The 18,493-nt window shown below is 42.3% G+C and overlaps 1 protein-coding gene across 4 annotated transcripts in view; it reads right to left on the bottom strand.

Moving 5' to 3' along the window:
* The window catches only part of NBEAL1 (neurobeachin like 1), a 672,403-nt gene that overhangs the window by 410,796 nt on the left and 243,114 nt on the right, over positions 1–18,493 (bottom strand). For 2 of the 4 annotated variants that reach the window (XM_069226032.1, XM_069226031.1), the window contains exon 10: positions 16,819–16,905. The exons of the other annotated variants lie outside the window; for them this stretch is intronic. In XM_069226032.1, coding sequence (XP_069082133.1) covers positions 16,819–16,905 — 87 coding nt within the window. The remainder of the gene's footprint in view (positions 1–16,818; positions 16,906–18,493) is intronic. 4 annotated transcript variants of the gene reach the window in all.

The raw sequence follows: 18,493 nt of genomic DNA on the forward strand, positions 1-18,493 counted from the left end.
ACCTACGGGGGTGCACCCGCAGCACTCCGCCGTCACCGCCCACCGCGGTGGTGTCCCTCCGTACCTGCTCGCAGGGATCAGCTGCCACGACCGCCGGTCCACTCAGCTCTGTGTTGGGTCCGCGTCCCCGTCTCCGCCCGGGCCCCGAACGAGCCACGGCGTTGGTCGGGTCGAATTTTCAGGGTCACTGGAGATTGTTGCATTCCAGGCATGAGGGTCCGGTGGTTTTTATCGCCTGGGGACAGAGGGATTGCAGGATCATTTTAGGCCGTGTGCGGAGCTCTGATTCAAGCGACCGCACTCGCCGCCATCTTGGCCACCTACTTACTTACGATTTCTTTGCTGCCAAAATTAGAGAACTGATAGCATTCAAGCCCTATTATAGTATGAGCTCTTGCATAATCAGAGAGGCTATTATCAGAGCACTTATAAAATGAGACTGCTGCCATAATTTGTCGCTGCACTACATGGAACCAAAGGGACAAGTGGATTTGTTTTTGCAGGACATATAGATTTATGAAGCAATCTGTCACATAGACAAGTAGATATTTCATTAAATTCCACACTCATGGGGAGAGAAATAACTGGCAAACAAAAAAGCAATTTAAAAAACTTGCAGCTCACCACAAACAGTGTCCATGCTGTTCTTTAAAAATAACATTACGGGTAAACAACATTGTCAGTAGAAATTTACAATAAAACTCTGCTTTGAGAGTCGGTCCGCTTTGTTTCTTCTGCTAGACTGCCTTCATTGTCATTTCAGCACTCTGCTCTCATAAGAGGTACAACTGGCATCTCTACAGCTACACCTACTGTCATCACTCATGACCTAACAAACAGCAGAACCCTGACACTGGCACTCAAATGTGGGACCTTAGAGATAGTGACAGATCAAACTGGAAAACATTATAACACAACCTATTGCATTACAACAAACTACAAAACACCGCATCACAACTCTAAACACTACATCAAGCCATTATACAGCTTATATCACCACATCACAACTGACAACACTTCACCGATCAGTGAAACTCAAAAAGTAAAATAATGCCATACCACATGATCCAAAACCATACCATACCATATAAAACAACATGGCAACGCACCACTGCACACATGAGCAGCAGCACAACACACCACAATCTGAAAAAATACATGAATATCAGCTATCCAAGACTACTTCTTATCTACAATACTATCAACACCATGACTGATGACAGCTATGTAAATCATATTGCACCATCTCAAGCCACACTACACCACACCATATGACATTACATCCTTCTATACTCCAACATACAACATTTAACATATTTAACATTTAACTATATAGCAATATACCACAACATCAGTATGGTACCAATCATCAAAGCCTACCATGGCAGAAATATCAAAAAACACCATCTAACACCACAACATTTACAAATGAATCACACCTTAACATACAGTACTACCAACCACTTCACTGGTCCACACCACACTGACAACATATAAAACTCATCACAGAAGCTCTTCAAGGTGTACTTTCTACAGAGTATCACATCACACATTGCTTATCATCACACTATAAAACACCAGAAAACAATAGTGTGTATCTCACAGTATCATATGAACCATAAAAACCACATCAGACCAAACCACACTACACCACATAATTCGCCATGCATGATATACATCGCCAAACATGTCATCCTGTACCATACCACATGGCGCCTTGCTACACAATATACTCTGACCTGTGGTTTATGTGATCTCCATTGGTGACATTCTCCGCTTTGCTTTAGACACTTGTGGGGCATCACAAAGTTAATATTTGTATATGTCGCCATCTTTGGAGTGCTAGTCTTGCAGCGGATACCTGAGGAGCATGATCACGGGTTGCATACCGCCATTTTAAAAGGTTAAACGCAAACTGGAGGTGGCGCTATGGACTACTTGACTGGTCAGACAGGGCATGCCACCAGTTTAGGCATTTATGTGCAGACCAGTTGCGTTTATTTGTGTGCGTGCTGGTAAGTGCTTGGTGAAATTTATCAGATTACATTCTTTAACACTATCCAGTGTTTCAATATTCTTATTTCTTTCCTGGTCACACTTGTTTCTATTTACATGAAGGTTTTTTCTAACCTTCATGGAATCTATTGTGACTCCTTTCTACAATCACCAGGAGAACCACTGACAGGCTGACAAATTGGTTCAAAGTAGTTAATGTATGTCTTGGAGCCAAATATGTTTTTGAATTTTGCCTGAAAACATGCAATTTGAAACATTGTTCCGGGATGGAGGCCGAGAGAACATTTGAGCAATTACCCATCTTTGCTCCAACTTCATAAGAATACACAAACAAGTATGATGAAGCACCACGAAGACTACAAAGACATTACAATCTGGAAGCAAAGCTATTTATTGAACAAGAGTAAATAAAATGTGGTGTATTCAGTACGCACTGTGACAAATGTAGGGAAAGGTAATGTAAGTAATGGTAATAGTGAAGTACACATGGGGGACGGTACAGGTGGAGATGCATGTTATAGATGTGAACCCATTAGACATCTGGCGAGTTTCAAATGTTGCCCTGCAGCAAGGAAATTGTGCAGTAAATATGGAGTACTAGATTACTCTGCCAGGGTATGTTGTGGCACTAACAAAAAGGCCATGGTAAATGTAAATGAAGAGAGTGAAAGAGAGCATACAAGATTTGGTGCTGAATGTCAATGTGATGGTGAGTGTATTGGTGGCAACCAAACAAAGTTGTTGAGATCCTGTTAGAGAAATTGATGTTAAACTTGGTTATTGACAAATTTAAAATCTACTGGTTTAGGGTAGAGCTGAAAGAACTGTAAGTCATAAGCCTACAGAAGATTAAAAATCAACTTGACTGAAAATATTTCTACCACTTTTGGAATCCAAAGATAACAAGGAGTGGGAAAATCTGTGTGTCTGGGGACAAGATTTTTTGGAAGGTATCATAAAGTCTTGTGGAGCATGACAGACAGAGAGAGAGTTATGAGTTATGTTTGAAGGGACAGAATGGACGTTTGGCATGTAATGAGTGAACAGCTGGGAAAAGCTCTGGATGGATTACTGAATAAACATAGTACTGTCTTTGAAGAAGGGATGGGTGAAGAGCTTAAAGATTTTCAGCACACATTAAGAAGATAATGCACAACAGGTACAATCCAAGCTGACAGATGAGCTTTGAAAAAGGAAACAATTATCAGATGTTTTGGGATAAAATGTGCTTGGATGAGGCTACTGAGCCTATCATATCATCACTGTGGTTGTCAGCAACTGTGGTTTTGCATACAAAAAATCAAGAACTCAGGTTATGCACAGACCTGCAAAGCCTTAATAGCACAATTTGGGTGGATGGGCATCCTCTGTCCAGGATCGATGATAAGAAGGGGATAATCAGCAATGCCAAGTGCTTCTTTAACTTAGACCTCAAACCTGGTGTGTGTGGGTTTAGCAGAGGATTTGTGTCTTCTCATAGTTTTTTTTTGCTTCGAATGGTAAGTTTCAGTTTAAAATAATGACATTTGGATTAGTACACGTGGGCGCTGTTTGAGTAGTTGGTGCGTGTTTTGGTCAAGGGGTGTAATGAAATACTTGGCTTTCAGGATGATTTGTTAATCTTTGAACAGAATTGGGAGGAAAGTCAGGGTCATCTGTGAAACCTATTGGCTATAGAGGAAAAAGATTCAAAGCTGAGCAAGAGACAAGAGTAAGTTCTTCAATGAATAGTGTTCAGTACATGTAATCCCAAACCTGGACTGTTGGGAGCAACAGAAGAAGCTCAAATACTGAATCATAATTGCTGCTATCTATCATAATTGGGATGTTGTGAACTTTACACTAAATTTGTGCCCAGCTTCTCAAATATATAGGAGCCTCTAACAAGGTTGCTCTAAAACAACAACATAAAAAACAGAAAGACTGATTACTTATTACAGTTGGAAGAGAATTCCAAAGAGCAGGAAGTCTAAACAGAAGAGGAAATGGAAAGCTTTGTTGCCACAGTAGGGGAAGCAACATGTATTAATAAGCAGGAATGAAGAACTAGTATGGGCAAATATGAGGCTATGCTGAAGGTGGGCAAGTACGTTAAACAGGGTGGTACAAACAAAAGTGTTAGTCAGACAAGTTTTAGCCCTTTGCCAAGATTTCACTGGAGCTGAGAGAGATTGTTGCTGAAAGGAGACTGTTAGACCTGATAGCTTTAGAGTGGTCACCCCTAACTTTTTGCCTGCATCCCTCAACTTTTGAGATATTGTTTTTGCTGGTTTTAGACTCTGCGCACTTTACCCCTGCAAACCAGTGCTACAGTGCATATGCTCTCTCCCTTTAAACATGGTAACATTGGATCATACCCAATTGGGCTATTGGGCCTTAATTTTCTTATAATTCCCTAGTAGAGTGCACTATATGTGTCCAGGGCCGGTAGATTAAATGCTATTGGTGGGCCTACGGCACTGATTGTGCCATCCACTTCAGTAGCCCCTTAACCTTGTCTCAGGCCTGCCATTGCAAGGCCTGTGTGTGCAGTTTCACTGCCAATTCGACTTGGAATTTAAAAGTACTTGTCAAGCCTAAAACTCCCCTTTTTCTACATAAAGTCACCCCTAAGATGTGCCCTGGGTAACCCCAATGTAGTTTACTTGTCCTGGTAGTGTTAAACTCCTAAATTCGTTTTTACACTGCTGTGAGGCCTGCTCCCTTCATAGGCTAACTTTGGGGCTGCCCTCATACATTGTTTGAGTGGTAGCTGCTGATCTGAAAGGAGCAGGAAGGTCATATTTAGTAAGGCTAGAATGGTAATACAAAATCCAGCTGACTGGTGAAGATGGATTTATTATTACTATTTTAGAAATGCCACTTTTAGAAAGTGAGCATTTCTCTGCACTTAAATCTTTCTGTGCCTTACAATCCACGTCTGACTGGGCTTAGTTGACAGCTCCCTTGTGCATTCACTCAGACACACCCTAAACACAGGATACTCATCCTCACTTGCATACATCTGCATTTTGAATGGGTCTTCCTGGGAGGGTGGAGGGCCTGACACTTGCATGTCAAAGGACAGTAGTCTGCCCTCACAGAAAGGACTGCCACACCCCCTACTGGGACCCGGGCAGACAGGATTGAACTGAAAGGGGACCTTGTGCACTTCTAAGCCACTCTTTGAAGTCTCCCCCACTTCAGAGGCACATTTGTGTATTTAAACAGGGCCTCTGCCCCTACCAACTAAGACACTTCCTGGAAAAGAGAACCTGACCCAGAACCTGCATCCTGCCAAGACGACCTGCCTGGCTGCTCAAAAGACTCACCTGTCTGCTTTCTGTGAAGGACTGCTGCCTTGCTGTTGCCCTGCTGCCTTGCTGCTCTCTGGCTGAGGTGAAGAAGTGCTCTCCAAGGGCTTGGCTAGAGCTTGCCTCCTGTTCCCTGAAGTCTTAGGACCAAACAGACTTAATCTCTGCAAGATGGACTCCTTGTGCGGTCAAAATCGACGCACAGCCTGCACCGTGGTGAACATTTCACTGCACGCTGAACCGGAACGACGCAGCCCGACTTCGCAACGAGAAGATCAATGCAGCGCCAGCGTAGTGACCGGAAATTCGATGCACGGCCTCACTGGATCGACGCACAGCCGAGCCAGAATGACGCAGCCCGACTTCCAGAGAGGAATCGATACAGCGCCTGCCATGCTGTACAAAATTCAATGCAATGCCTACCGGATCTACGCAGCTCCTATGACTTCATCCTAGCAGTGCCGGAAATCCACGCATCGTCTCCAGGGTGTCTGAAAACCCCGCAACCCGAAGAAGATCCACGACCGAGTGCCGGAAATCAACGCACAGCCGCCCATGCGTGAAAACTAAACAACACATCGCCGTGTGTGGGCCGAGAAATCAATGCACAGCCCTTGGTTTCCACGCATCTCTTCCTCTGCGGTCCTTTGCAGACATTTTTCACGCGAATCAGGTACTTTGTGCTTGAAAGAGACTTTGTTTACTTTAAAAAGACAAGACACTTTATATCACTTTTCAGTGATATCTCACATAACATATACTTATTGCATTTTTTATCATTTTGACCTTCATTTATCAAGATAAATATTATAGATTTTTCTAAACACTGTGTGGTGTATTTTTGTGGTGCTATATTGTGTCATTGTATGACTTATTGCACAAATACTTTACACATTGCCTTCAAAGTTAAGCTTGACTGCTCAGTGCCAAGCTACCAGATGGTGGGCACAGAATAATTTGGATTGTGTGTGACTTACCCTGACTAGAGTGAGGGTCCATGCTTGGACAGGGGGTAATCTGACTGCCAACCAAAGACCCCATTTCTAACAGAAACAAACTAATTTCTCCATCCATCAAGTGTGAGGTCATAACTGGCTGGGTTGCTACACACTGGGCATCTGTGAATGACTTTAAGCAAGAAGAAGTTGCATTGGGCCTATGAGCGATTGGGAAGTGAAGTGTAAGATTTATAGGTGGGAAGTGTGCAATGTTTCAGACAAGAGTTAGAGTTGTAGTATGTCACCAATGGTGGCCAGAGAGTTCCTGGATAGACCGTGGGACAAAATAGGCACTGATATTTAGGACATTTATACGAGAGACCTAGAGATTCATTTTGGTATTGGTGGGCTACTATTACAGATAGACAGAAAGAGCATTTGTCAGGGTTGTTGACAGCAAGGTTGTAATCAAAATTCTGACTAATGTATCGCAAGGGAAGGGTTACATAAGACAAGTTTTTCGAACAATGGTGCACAATTCCCTTCAACTGAAATGAAGACTTTTCTTCTATAAGATGGTTATAGCTCACAAAGGTAGAGCTTGTATCGTCCTCAAGGGAACACCATGGTTGAAAGGGCAAACAGATTAGTGGAAAGTTGCATACAGTTGGAGTGACTACTGGTTTGTCATTGGTGGGTACTTGGTGGGAATTACTTCAGATGCTTCAGTTCACAATATATTCAGCAGCAGAGGCGATGCCTTTCAAACCTTTGAGAGGTCAATGTGGTCTATTAAGGTTGACATTTTAAAAGGGAAAGTACTGGGGTAAGTAAGGACTGTGTCAGACACAAAAAATATCTAAGATGAGAGACATACAGGGACAGAAACAAATGAGGATTCTATTGTGTGAAAGAGTTGAAAGTTAAGGGACTTTGGAACATGCAATTCAGTAATTAAAATTCCCACTCGGGTTGAGTCACTAATGGATATATTGAAGCACCTATTTAAGGCAGACAAAGGGTAGAGTTATCAGGGACTTTTCTGAAAAGATTAAAATAAAACGCTTTATGAACTTACACTCCCCTCTGGATGTTGGTGGCATTAGTGCATTGATATTCTCAGATCAGACTAGGTAATCTTAAAGGGACAGGAGGCATTGGTTTTCTTCAGCAAGCCTGCTTTGATATAAATGTTTTCCTTTATAGACAATTGTTTCCCATCAGCGTCAATTTCACCTGTTTTGTCTGAACGTGATGAATCTCCTGTAGGGCCACTCACAGAGACTGGGCCTCTCTAATGTTTGTTTTAAGCCTCTTCCCTTCTTCACCTTCCTACAGCTTTCACATTTAAATGCATGCAGACAACGCCAAGATCCACCTCCATCTGGATGCCATTTCAAGAAGACATAGACAATAAAAATCAAACAAAACTAAAACAAAAAAATAGGTCATGATGAAGGGTCACTGCTGGATCTCTAGATGACCAGCCTTTGATCCCAGCAATTGGAGTAATGTACCATTCCCCATTAAGGTGGTCAAAACCTTAGGGTGACTACAAGTCTCAGAATTTGGTAATAACATTGGTCTCTTATTTCAATTACCACTTCTAAAAAATATTCTACTGTGTTCATGCTTGCATAACAAAAATATATAGCCCATATACATACTGTAAGTAAATCCCCAGCTGCTAACAGGATATCATTGGTAAAATGTATCTGGATTACTCAAGGTCGTATTGAGACCATAACTGAAAACAGCACAAGGTCAAACAAGCTGGTGAATGGAAAAGAGGGTTAACTGAAAGATGATGTAGGAAAGTACCATTTTACCTGGCATGTTACCCCCATATTTCACTGTATGTATGTTGTTGTAGTCCTTGTGTCACTGGGACCCTGCCAGGCAGGCCCCAGTGCTCATAGTATGTGCCCTGTATGTGTTCCCTGTGTGATGTCTAACTGTCTCACTGAGGCTCTGCTAACCAGAACCTCAGTGGTTATTCTCTCCCTGCTTTCCAAATTTGTCACTAACAGGCTAATGACTAAATTTACCAATTCACATTGGCATACTGGTACACCCATATAATTCCCTTGTATATGGTACTGAGGTACCCAGGGTATTGGGGTTCCAAGAAATCCCTATGGGCTGCAGCATTTCTTTTGCCACCCATAGGGAGTTCTGACAATTCTTACACAGGCCTGCCACTGCAACCTGAGTGAAATAACGTCCACGTTATTTCACAGCCATTTACCACTGCACATAAGTAACTTATAAGTCACCTATAGGTCTAACCTTCAATTAGTGAAGTTTGGGTGCCAAGTTACTTAGTGTATGGGCACCCTGGCACTAGCCAAGGTGCCCATCTCTGCATATGCCAGTCTACACCGGTTCAGGGATCCCCCAGCCCTGCTCTGGTGCGAAACTGTACAAAGGAAAGGGGAGTGACCACTCCCCTGACCAGTACCTCCCAGGGGAGGTGCCCAGAGCTCCTCCAGTGCGTCCCAGACCTCTGCCATCTTGGAAACAGAGGTGTTGGGGGCACACTGGACTGCTCTGAGTGGCCAGTGCCAGCAGGTGACGTCAGAGGCTCCTTCTGATAGGCTCTCACCTCTGTTGGTAGCCAATCCTCCTTCCTTAGTAGCCAAACCTCCTTTTCTGGCTATTTAGGGTCTCTGCTTTGGGGAATTCTTCAGATGACGAATGCAAGAGCTCACCAGAGTTCCTCTGCATCTCCCTCTTCACCTTCTACCAAGGATCGACCGCTGACTGCTCCAGGACGCCTGCAAAACTGCAACTAAGTAGCAAGACGACTACCAACAACATTATAGCGCCTAATCCTGCCGGCTTTCTCGACTGTTTCCTGGTGGCGCATGCTCTGGGGGTAGCCTGCATTCACCCTGCACCAGAAGCTCCGAAGAAATCTCCCGTGGGTTGACGGATTCTTCCCCCTGCTAACGCAGGCACCAAAAGACTGCATCACTGGTCCTCTGGGTCCCCTCTCATCCTGACGAGCGTGGTCCCTAGAACACAGCAACTCTGTCAAAGTGACTCCCACAGTCCAGTGACTCTTCAGTCCAAGTTTGGTGGAGGTAAGTCCTTGCCTTTCCACGCTAGACTGCAAAGCTGTGTACCGCGTGATTTGCAGCTGCTCCGGCTCCTGTGCACACTTCCAGGATTTCCTTTGTGCATAGCCAAGCCTGGGTCCCCAGCACTCCGTCCTGCTGTGCACAACCTTCTGAGCTGTCCTCCGACGTTGTGGGACCCCCTTTTGTAACTTCGCATGGAATCCGGTTCACTCTTCTTCTAAGTGCCTGTTGGGGTACTTCTGCGGGTGCTGCCTGCTTCTGTGAGGGCTCTCTGAGTTGCTGAGCGCCCCCTCTGTCTCCTCCTCCAAAAGGCGACATCCTGGTCCTTCCTGGCCCTCAGCAGCACCCAAAAACCTCTACTGCGACCCTTTCAGCTAGCAAGGCTTGTTTGCGGTATTTCTGCGTGGGAACACCTCTGCAAGCTTCATCGTGACGTGGGACATCTGTCTTCCAAAGGGGAAGTTCCTAGTCCTCTTCTTTCCTGCAGATCTCCAAGCTTCTCCCATCCGGAGGCAGCTTCCTTGCACCTTCATCCGGGGTTTCCTGGGCTCCTGCCCCCCCGGACACTGTTGCAACTATTGGACTTGGTCCCCTTGCCTTGCACGTCCTCAGGTCCAGAAATCCGTTGTCAGTGCACTGCTGGTGTTTGTTCTTCTTGCAGAACCCCCTATCACAACTATTGTGCTCTCTGGGGGTAGTAGGTGCTCTTTACTCCTACCTTTCAGGGTCTTGGGGTGGGGTATTTTTCTAACCCTCACTGTTTTCTCACAGTCCCAGCGACCCACTACAAGCTCCCATAGGTCTGGGGTCCAATCGTGATTCACATTCCACTTTTGGAGTATATGGTTTGTGTTGCCCCTATACCTATGCTTGCCTATTGCAACCTATTGTAATTTTACACTGTTTGCATTACTTTTCTTGCTCTTACTTACCTAATTTTGGTTTGTGTACATATAACTTGTGTATATTACTTACCTTCTTACTGAGGGTACTCACTGAGATACTTTTGGCATATTGTCATAAAAATAAAGTACTTTTATTTTTAATAACTGTGTATTGTGGTGTGTTTTCTTGTGATATTGTGCATATGATATAAGTGGTATAGTAGGAGCTTTGCATGTCTCCTAGTTCAGCCTAAGCTGCTTTGCTATAGCTATCTTCTATCAGTCTAAGCTGCTAGAAACGTCTCTTCTACACTAATAAGGGATAACTGGACCTGGCACAAGGTGTAAGTACCTCTGGTACCCACTACAAGCCAGGCCAGCCTCCTACAGATGAAACCAACTTTCTCCACAAGTTTATCTATAAAGGAAATTAAATACCGCTTCAACAAATTTGTTAAGTGTCATGTTCTTCCTGAGTGCACAACAGCCTCAGTGCTGATGTGTGCCTCCTTGTGTAGGTTAGAATATAGGATACCTGTTCAGATGAACTGATTAGTAAGAGCTGCAGAAAAAAGTACTGATAACTCAACCCATCCACCACGGACCCTCCAAAAGAAAGAAAAGCAAGTAACAGCAATGTCTAAAATGGAGAGCAAGACCAACTATCTAAATGTTACAGTCTGGAAGGAAGAAAGGGAGAACTCCACCGAGCTGGAACTGGAGCAACTTGATTTACTGGAACAGAAGCATGTGTATTCACTAGCATTTAAATAGCACAAGTGATACAGTGGATCCCAAAGGTGTAGGATATCTCTGAATAGTATTACACAACGATGGCTGAGATCTGTCAGATGCCATTCTAGATGAAGACAGCTAGGCTGGCCAAGATGGAGCACACACCAAGTTAGTGCTCCTAGTCTAATTATAAGAGAGCCCAGTGGAACATGCATTAGTTCCAGTAGTCTAGTTCCAGTAGTCTAGCAGGACACAAACCTTAAAAGACATGTACTGCCATCCACTTACTGGAGGCCGGAACAGGGAACTTAATACTAGTACTAAAACTGGTACAGAAAGAGGGAGTATCTAGAATGGTAACAAAGAGCAGCATGTCACCACTATGTCGTGCACTGCTCAGTACCAAAAAACCTCCTGGTGAACCTACCTCTTTTATAAAATACATTACAGATTTAAAGATCTTGTAGACATGTTATGCGTTACAAATTATGATACAGTGTTCCAATAAAAAACAGTTTCCTATAAAAGGGGAAGCTGTGAATTGACTGCACAACCTCCTTTAACACCAATCATTTTCTCAATCTAAATGACTGGCAATAGCAAAGAAACTCAGCGAGTGCTGAAGATACTAGACACACACTCCTAATTCACACAACCAAAAACTTGGGTGACCCCAGAATGACTACTCCTCATGAGCCTTGGATGTTCTTAGTGCTGTATAATAAAATGGAAACCCCCTGGTACCATCAGCCGGGAAACATCGCTTATAATACGGTGAATGTAATGAAATGCATTTACCACGATGCATTTACAACACATATGTGTTTACCACGCATGGCTTTCCAACGCATGCCTTTACCACAAATATACCTTTACCACGCATGCCTTTACAACGAATTTCGTTGTAGAGGTATGAATGGTAAAAGTGTATGCGTGGTAAAGGTTTTAAAGGTAAGTACAAGTAAGTATTAAGTGGACTGATTGATATGTATATATATATATATATATATATATATATATATATATATATAGTGTTTAGGGTGGGTAATAGTTATTGGTGCTAACTGCATTTTTAAGTTTTAGGGTGGGTATGGGTTTTGGGGTGGTAAAGGCATTTTGAGGTTTTAGGGTGGGAATGGGTTTTGGAGTGGTAATGGCATTTTTAGGTTTTAGGGTGGGCATGAGGTTTGGGGTGGTAAGGACATTTTTAGGTTTTAGGGTGGGTATGGGTTTTGGGGTGGTAAGGGCATTTTTAGGTTTTAGGGTGGGTTTGGGGTGGTAAGAGCATTTTTAGGTGTTAGGGTGGGTCTGGGGTTTGGGGTGGTAAGGGGTGTTTAGGTTTTGGGGTGGTAAGGTAATTTTTAGGGTTTAGGGTAAGTAGGGTTTTTGGGTGGAAAGGTGTGTTTGTATGTGTGTTTGTGTATGTATATATGTATGTATAAATATATATATATATATATATATTATAATATATAGTATTATATATTATTATATATATATAATAAAGTATGTTATACTTACCTCTAGTTTTTACCATGCATATGCCATTACTGCAAAATTTTCGTGGTAAAGACATCATTCGTGGTAAAAGCATATGTATTGTAAAAACATTTTGTGGCAAGTGCATGCGTGGTAATGACCATGCATTGTACTTACTGCATTGTAAAGGAATGCATTGTAAGGGCATGCATTGTTCCATCATACATCTGCATTAGCCTTCTGGGAAGAATCCGGTTTTAGTGGATCTCAGCAAGCGCTTGTGCAAGCTAGCACACATCTTACTCTTATTTTACTTATAGAGTATTTGTCCATTCTAGTTATTCAGAATAGCATCAATGAACCACATGAAACAAACAGATAGACACAAGTTTATAGGTAACCTGGATAGAAACCAGGGTAATCAAAAAATAGAAAAAAACCTGTTCAGAAAATCCACAACTCAGGAGTGAAAATCACGAAACGCAATTATGGAAACAAATTTCCCCAACCAATCTAAGGTATGTAAGTTCAACTAAAAGGCATTCTCTTCCCTTTCTGTTGACTCAACTGGACAAATCTCTTGTTAAAGCGCACAAACACATTTCAAGATGCTATTATGTATAGAAACTCTAGTATCCCTTCCTAAAAAAATTCTCGCGCCACAAAGAATTGGAAAATATTAAGTATGAATGTTTGCAGCAGAGAATGTTTTCCTTGGTGATTTTTATCTCAGAGGCTAGTACTAGGAAACATACCACACCAAAAATGGTTAAAATACCCTGACAAAGAGTGGCATTGCACATGAATGCACAATTGTTCACACTTTGGCAAAGAAATTGAATTTTACTGCAACTCCACTCCAACAGAAAACGTAATGCTTTCAATCAGTGATTTGACAATTGATATTTAAGAAAATACCACAAAGCCGTGACCAGCCAGGAAAGTTGAGGCTATGGAAAGTTATAAGTGTACCATGTAGTCAAGCCCCGTACCATATGTTTAGCCCTGCTTGTCTTTTGCCATCACTATTTCAGGATGTTTTGCACAAAGTGAAAGGAACAGATTTTATTAACGAACTATGCATGTATATTTTTCTTGCAAAAAGATACAGGCGTTTACCCCAGAAGAAATAGTTAACAAAAAAAACAAATCTGAACTACAGGGCTTCCTTTACAACAAAGTCAGAACTTTCAAAAGTGAGATTTTGCATCTACTAATAGCAGGCAGTGCAAATTGTATAGGTTTGGTGCCTAAAAAACAAATTGGAACAAACTGCTTACTTCAACTTTGACCAGAATTATAATCGGGTTGGTGTGGGCAACACCATGTGTATAAGGTTTTATGGGTATCCATCAGCACTTCGACAATCCATGCCTCTTGTTCAGCCTTAGGCTTACTGGTGTCTCTTCTGCAGTGATGAGCAAAAGGGAGATTCTGGGGCTTTCCTCGAGGTAATGGAACAGAACAAGCCTGGTCCTATTCTTGGCTACTACCTTTATACATCCTTCCAGATGGCCATGCAAAACAGTAGCCCATTTCGATCTGGTTTGGTTGTTGAAAGACAGCCTGCAAAATACCATCCCTCATACTTTTCATAACAAAGACCAATCAAAAGGGCCGCTGACTGGGAATTTCACCTCTAGGTGGAGTAATTTTAAGATTCCATTTCTATCGCCTTCACAAAACAGCAAAAAAGATGAACAGAGGGTCACTGGCAACAGGGTGCAGGTCTATTGGATTCAGAACGCCATAAAATATAATCTGGGGACTGTCCATGAGTATCGTGAAGATCATCTAAGGGCAGTCTCGCCTTTAAAACAGTGCTGACCCAGGATCGAAGATTTTAGAGCATTATCATGAGCAACAACGTCATCCGTTAAGCTGTAGATGCAGATGTACAGCTCAAAGTGTGGGCGACTTAGTACCACGTGCGAAGGCCAAAATGGAGGAGGCAACTGGCTTGCCAACATCAGGGACTGTTGATGGCCTGGATGCCAGACAACGTAGTAGGGACCGACCAATTCTGCAGAACAAGACAGGGTATCCATGGGAAATAGACCAAATTAAATAGTTTCTTCATACTGTTTTCAACAAAAATACACAATGATATGGTGAGAGATATATGCAAGCCCTGTTGATGTCAGATACACTAGTCTGACTCATGTAGTGTCCACACTCCTTTAGCAGATACCTCTGTGGTATTAGGAGGTGTGCAGTGGAACGAAAACCAAAGTGGCAAGATTCACCAGAAGCTCAGTATCAATAATGGAAGGACTAACTTTGTGAACAGGATTGCTAAATTGAATCTGAAACACAGTTCCACTCCACCTTTGTAAGAGAAAAAGGTGGAATCGAAGAATGAATGAAAAAGTGAATGATCAGGAGCAGGCCTCGGGACACTCTCTCAGTCACTTGTTTTACTGTTGAAGAGTTGCAAGTAATGCTCACCAGGCAGAGTTGTTCCCACGTTTTGAGAACATAGTGAGAAAGATGAAAGAGTTCATATTTTACAGAAAAATTATATTTTAAAGAGCATTTAAGGTTTAGAGAGAACTTTTCTTAAGGTGACAAAATATAAGCAGGAGAAAAAGGCAGCCAAATGTGAAATATATTATATTGAAGCAGTGGCATACAGTTGAAGTGTTCCACAATTCCAGGCATTAATTAACCATTTGTGAGGGCCAGGAATGCACTAGCTATTTCAGAGTGATTTAATTGGTATGAAGTGAATTGCTACATTGCTAATAGACAGACTCAGTGGGAATTTCACTGCAGCAGTCAGTAGAGCTTCTCGCACAGGGTGGTGGTGGCTGCATTTAAAAGTTACCTCTAGATACAGAAACATGTAGAGATAATGTGCAAGAGGTCTAGCAGCCTGTCACAAATCAAACTCTGACCTGGACATTATAGTCCATGCACACTCATTCTCCTTTAAGAAGAAAATTTGGTAGAAAGAGTTACGTTATTTAAAAGGAAAATGAAAGATGATGCCAAGAAACAGACTCATTTTGGGAGATTAACAACGTCTTTCCTTCTCAGAGAAAAACGATCTCAGAAAGCTCGTATACACTTTAACCTCGGACCCCTTTGGAAATGATTTGCAGAAACATTCCAATGCATCATGCATTATGTGTTTTTTTTGGAAGCCATCCCATGAGCCAGTGTTGTGCCTCTTCCAAGAACTCAGATGAGTGGATGCGGATGACATAGTTCATGAAATGCACAGGATGACATCAGGATCCGTTTACTCCACAGCTGTGCCGCGAGTCTTGAGTATGGAATGTCCAACACAAGCTATTAGCAGACACATATTCAAATATTCAATGCGTGGAGCATATGTGGCACTGCTGGGACACCGCTGGGGTGGTGGGAAGGTTGTACTTCCGATATTCTCCCAAGAAGAAGGCATTTCTGACAAGCCTGACAGTCGCCAACACTGTCTACACTGGCACACAGCGAGAGTGTGCATTAAAAGAAGCATGTTAGTAATTATAAGCTCACCAATGCCTGACAGGGACACTTATTATTTTGATCATTGGTAAACCTAGTGGTTAATGTACAGCAATAGGTATCCAATTTAAATGGCACTGTACGATGTTAAAGGAAGAGCAAAATGAACATGCTGCTGAAATGGCCTACAATACTTATACTTTACTGTCATCCATGATAAATATCACACAAACACAGACTTACCTGAATCATTGAAAACCAAAGTTCAAATTGTAACAACTTCTGACACACGAAGGAAAACCTCAGACTCCAGAGAGGTACTCAAAATCAAATGCTTCAGAAGAATGGCGTACACACCATCCATTTGGACCAGAGAACTCCGAGCTATTGAAGGCATTATACACAATGACACACGCATGCAAGCACGTACCTGTGCACATAAAGAGAGTGAAAGCCCCAGCCACCACACAGCAGAGACATAGGCCCCAAAACGGGGGGAAACAGAAAATGAAATTACCACCAGGTTGATTGTGTAGCTACTGAGTTCCCCAGTCCTGTACCTCACCTGGCCCCAATTAACAATGGTTTCCCTTAGGAATGGGAAACCATGCATGCTCTGGAATCTGAATTGTTTTCATTCCTCTTCTCAAATTGCTCGTGGAGGCTGGTAAATGACAGACACTAAATTACAACAATGGTAACTATGCACTAAAAATTGAAAACTTGTTTAGCTTTGTGCCAACTAATAAAAGACAATCACTTCTTCTACCTACAGTCTAGGCTGCAAGTACTACCAGAGCCCTGTGTGTGAACAGGTCCCGAACAAAGCCCTACACTGTCAGAGCACATTGAGACTGGGTGAAGTACAGGAGCAGTGGCCCCCTCTGTGTCTAGGCCCAAGGTGAAGCAAAACGCAGGCTGTGCTGTGCACCGGATGTACCTGGTCCTCATTCATTTCTGTCAGAAATTTGTTGGCAAGGTCTTTCTCGCTCTTGTCTGCCACCTTATTGTTAGCGCTTAAAAACAGCTGTTAAACAGAGACAAGAACATTGAAGAGAAAGGTGCATTAAACAATCACAAGCAGCCAAAGGTGGCGGGGGAAACATTCAAAGCGTACATCGGTATTAACAAATAACAGCTACGTTACGTGAAGTAACTTGTATTTTCAAGCTGCAGTGTATACACACCAGCTCCAAAGCTGTCTCTCTGGAAGAGGAACACCCTACACAAGACACTCTCAAAGGGCACTGTTGTTTTACTTCCGGTGCACAAATAAGGCACAAGGAAAAGAGTAAAATAAATACTTATAAAAATCAAAAAAGGAGGTAGAACGTTTCCTCCCCAGGAACCACAGCCTGCTTATCAGGCAAACCGAGCCCATCTCTGGTCGCAGACGCCGCTAGGCCAGGGCCGGTACACAATCTCTCTCGTTTTATAGCTCTGCGGCCATAACTGTGATGCACCAGAAACCTTTTTCTGATGCCACAAGCTACAGCTGAAACATTTGCATTCAATTTAATATCATAACCAGTCAGAGTCTGGATCTTTTTTTCTGACTTGGGAATGTTGCAATTATTAGTTTGTCTCATGACCCACTTGCATGTAAACTACAAATCCAAACATAAGAAGATCTGAAACCACAATTTTGGAAACTGTCACAGATGAAAGAAGCAATACTCTCAGGGCGTGAAATAAAGTAATTTGACTCATTTTATATCTCAAGATAATGTTTAAAAAGGAATTCTTGAAAGAGGCGGTGTGTGAAATTTCCTTAACTGGATACTAAAGCATGTTGAAATGAGTACAACCATAACGGCCCACTGTAGAGTCAATGGCATTAGATGCCTGGATTCCATCACCTGCTTTACACAGTCCAGGATGTGAAGCCACAACGCAAATATTCCTAAAACTATTTTGGGTTACAAGCTAGACTGAAAAGACACTCAGTGAAAATGTGTTGGACTGTGCCAAACGGGGTGGGCAGAAGAAAGCAGCGGCTCACAGTGGATTCAGGCATGTAACTAATTTACAAGTATTTTCACATTTCAGTTCTCAAAAGAAAGTCTTTAACCCAGTGTTTTTCTGACTCGTAAGAATGTTCCCATAAGATGAGCAAAAACAACCTGTAAATGCTGAATTACATGATTAGATTTTAATTACATAAAATTCAAAATGTGGAGGATGCCTGCCTTCCAATCAAATATGATAGTTTCCAAAACAACTATGGGATGCAAGAGAGACTGGGATTTTAGAATCTAAATTAAAAACTACTAATTGTTATAAAGCTATCTCGTAGAAAATGTATGTTTCAACCAGAAACCTACACGCTATTCAAAACAGACAGCAACATTTGACGTGTAGGACCAGTGAACTGCAATGTCCCTCCTAGGAAAGAAAGCAGAAGCAGTCTGATTTTATCATTTTCCTTTGTTGGGAATTCACCAGCTTACCACTTGAAATAACGTTTTCAGCTATAGGCAAAGCAGGGAGATATTTAGTCATAACGTCCTTAAACTATTAGGTTGTTGCAAAATCAACACACAAACAAATGTTTACATGTGAATTCAATTGTATTTTATACAATATAAGCATTGATAGTTCGAAACTTTTTGTTT

This window comes from Pleurodeles waltl, chromosome 3_1 (assembly GCF_031143425.1).
Source record: "Pleurodeles waltl isolate 20211129_DDA chromosome 3_1, aPleWal1.hap1.20221129, whole genome shotgun sequence".
NCBI classification, from domain to species: Eukaryota; Metazoa; Chordata; class Amphibia; order Caudata; family Salamandridae; genus Pleurodeles; species Pleurodeles waltl.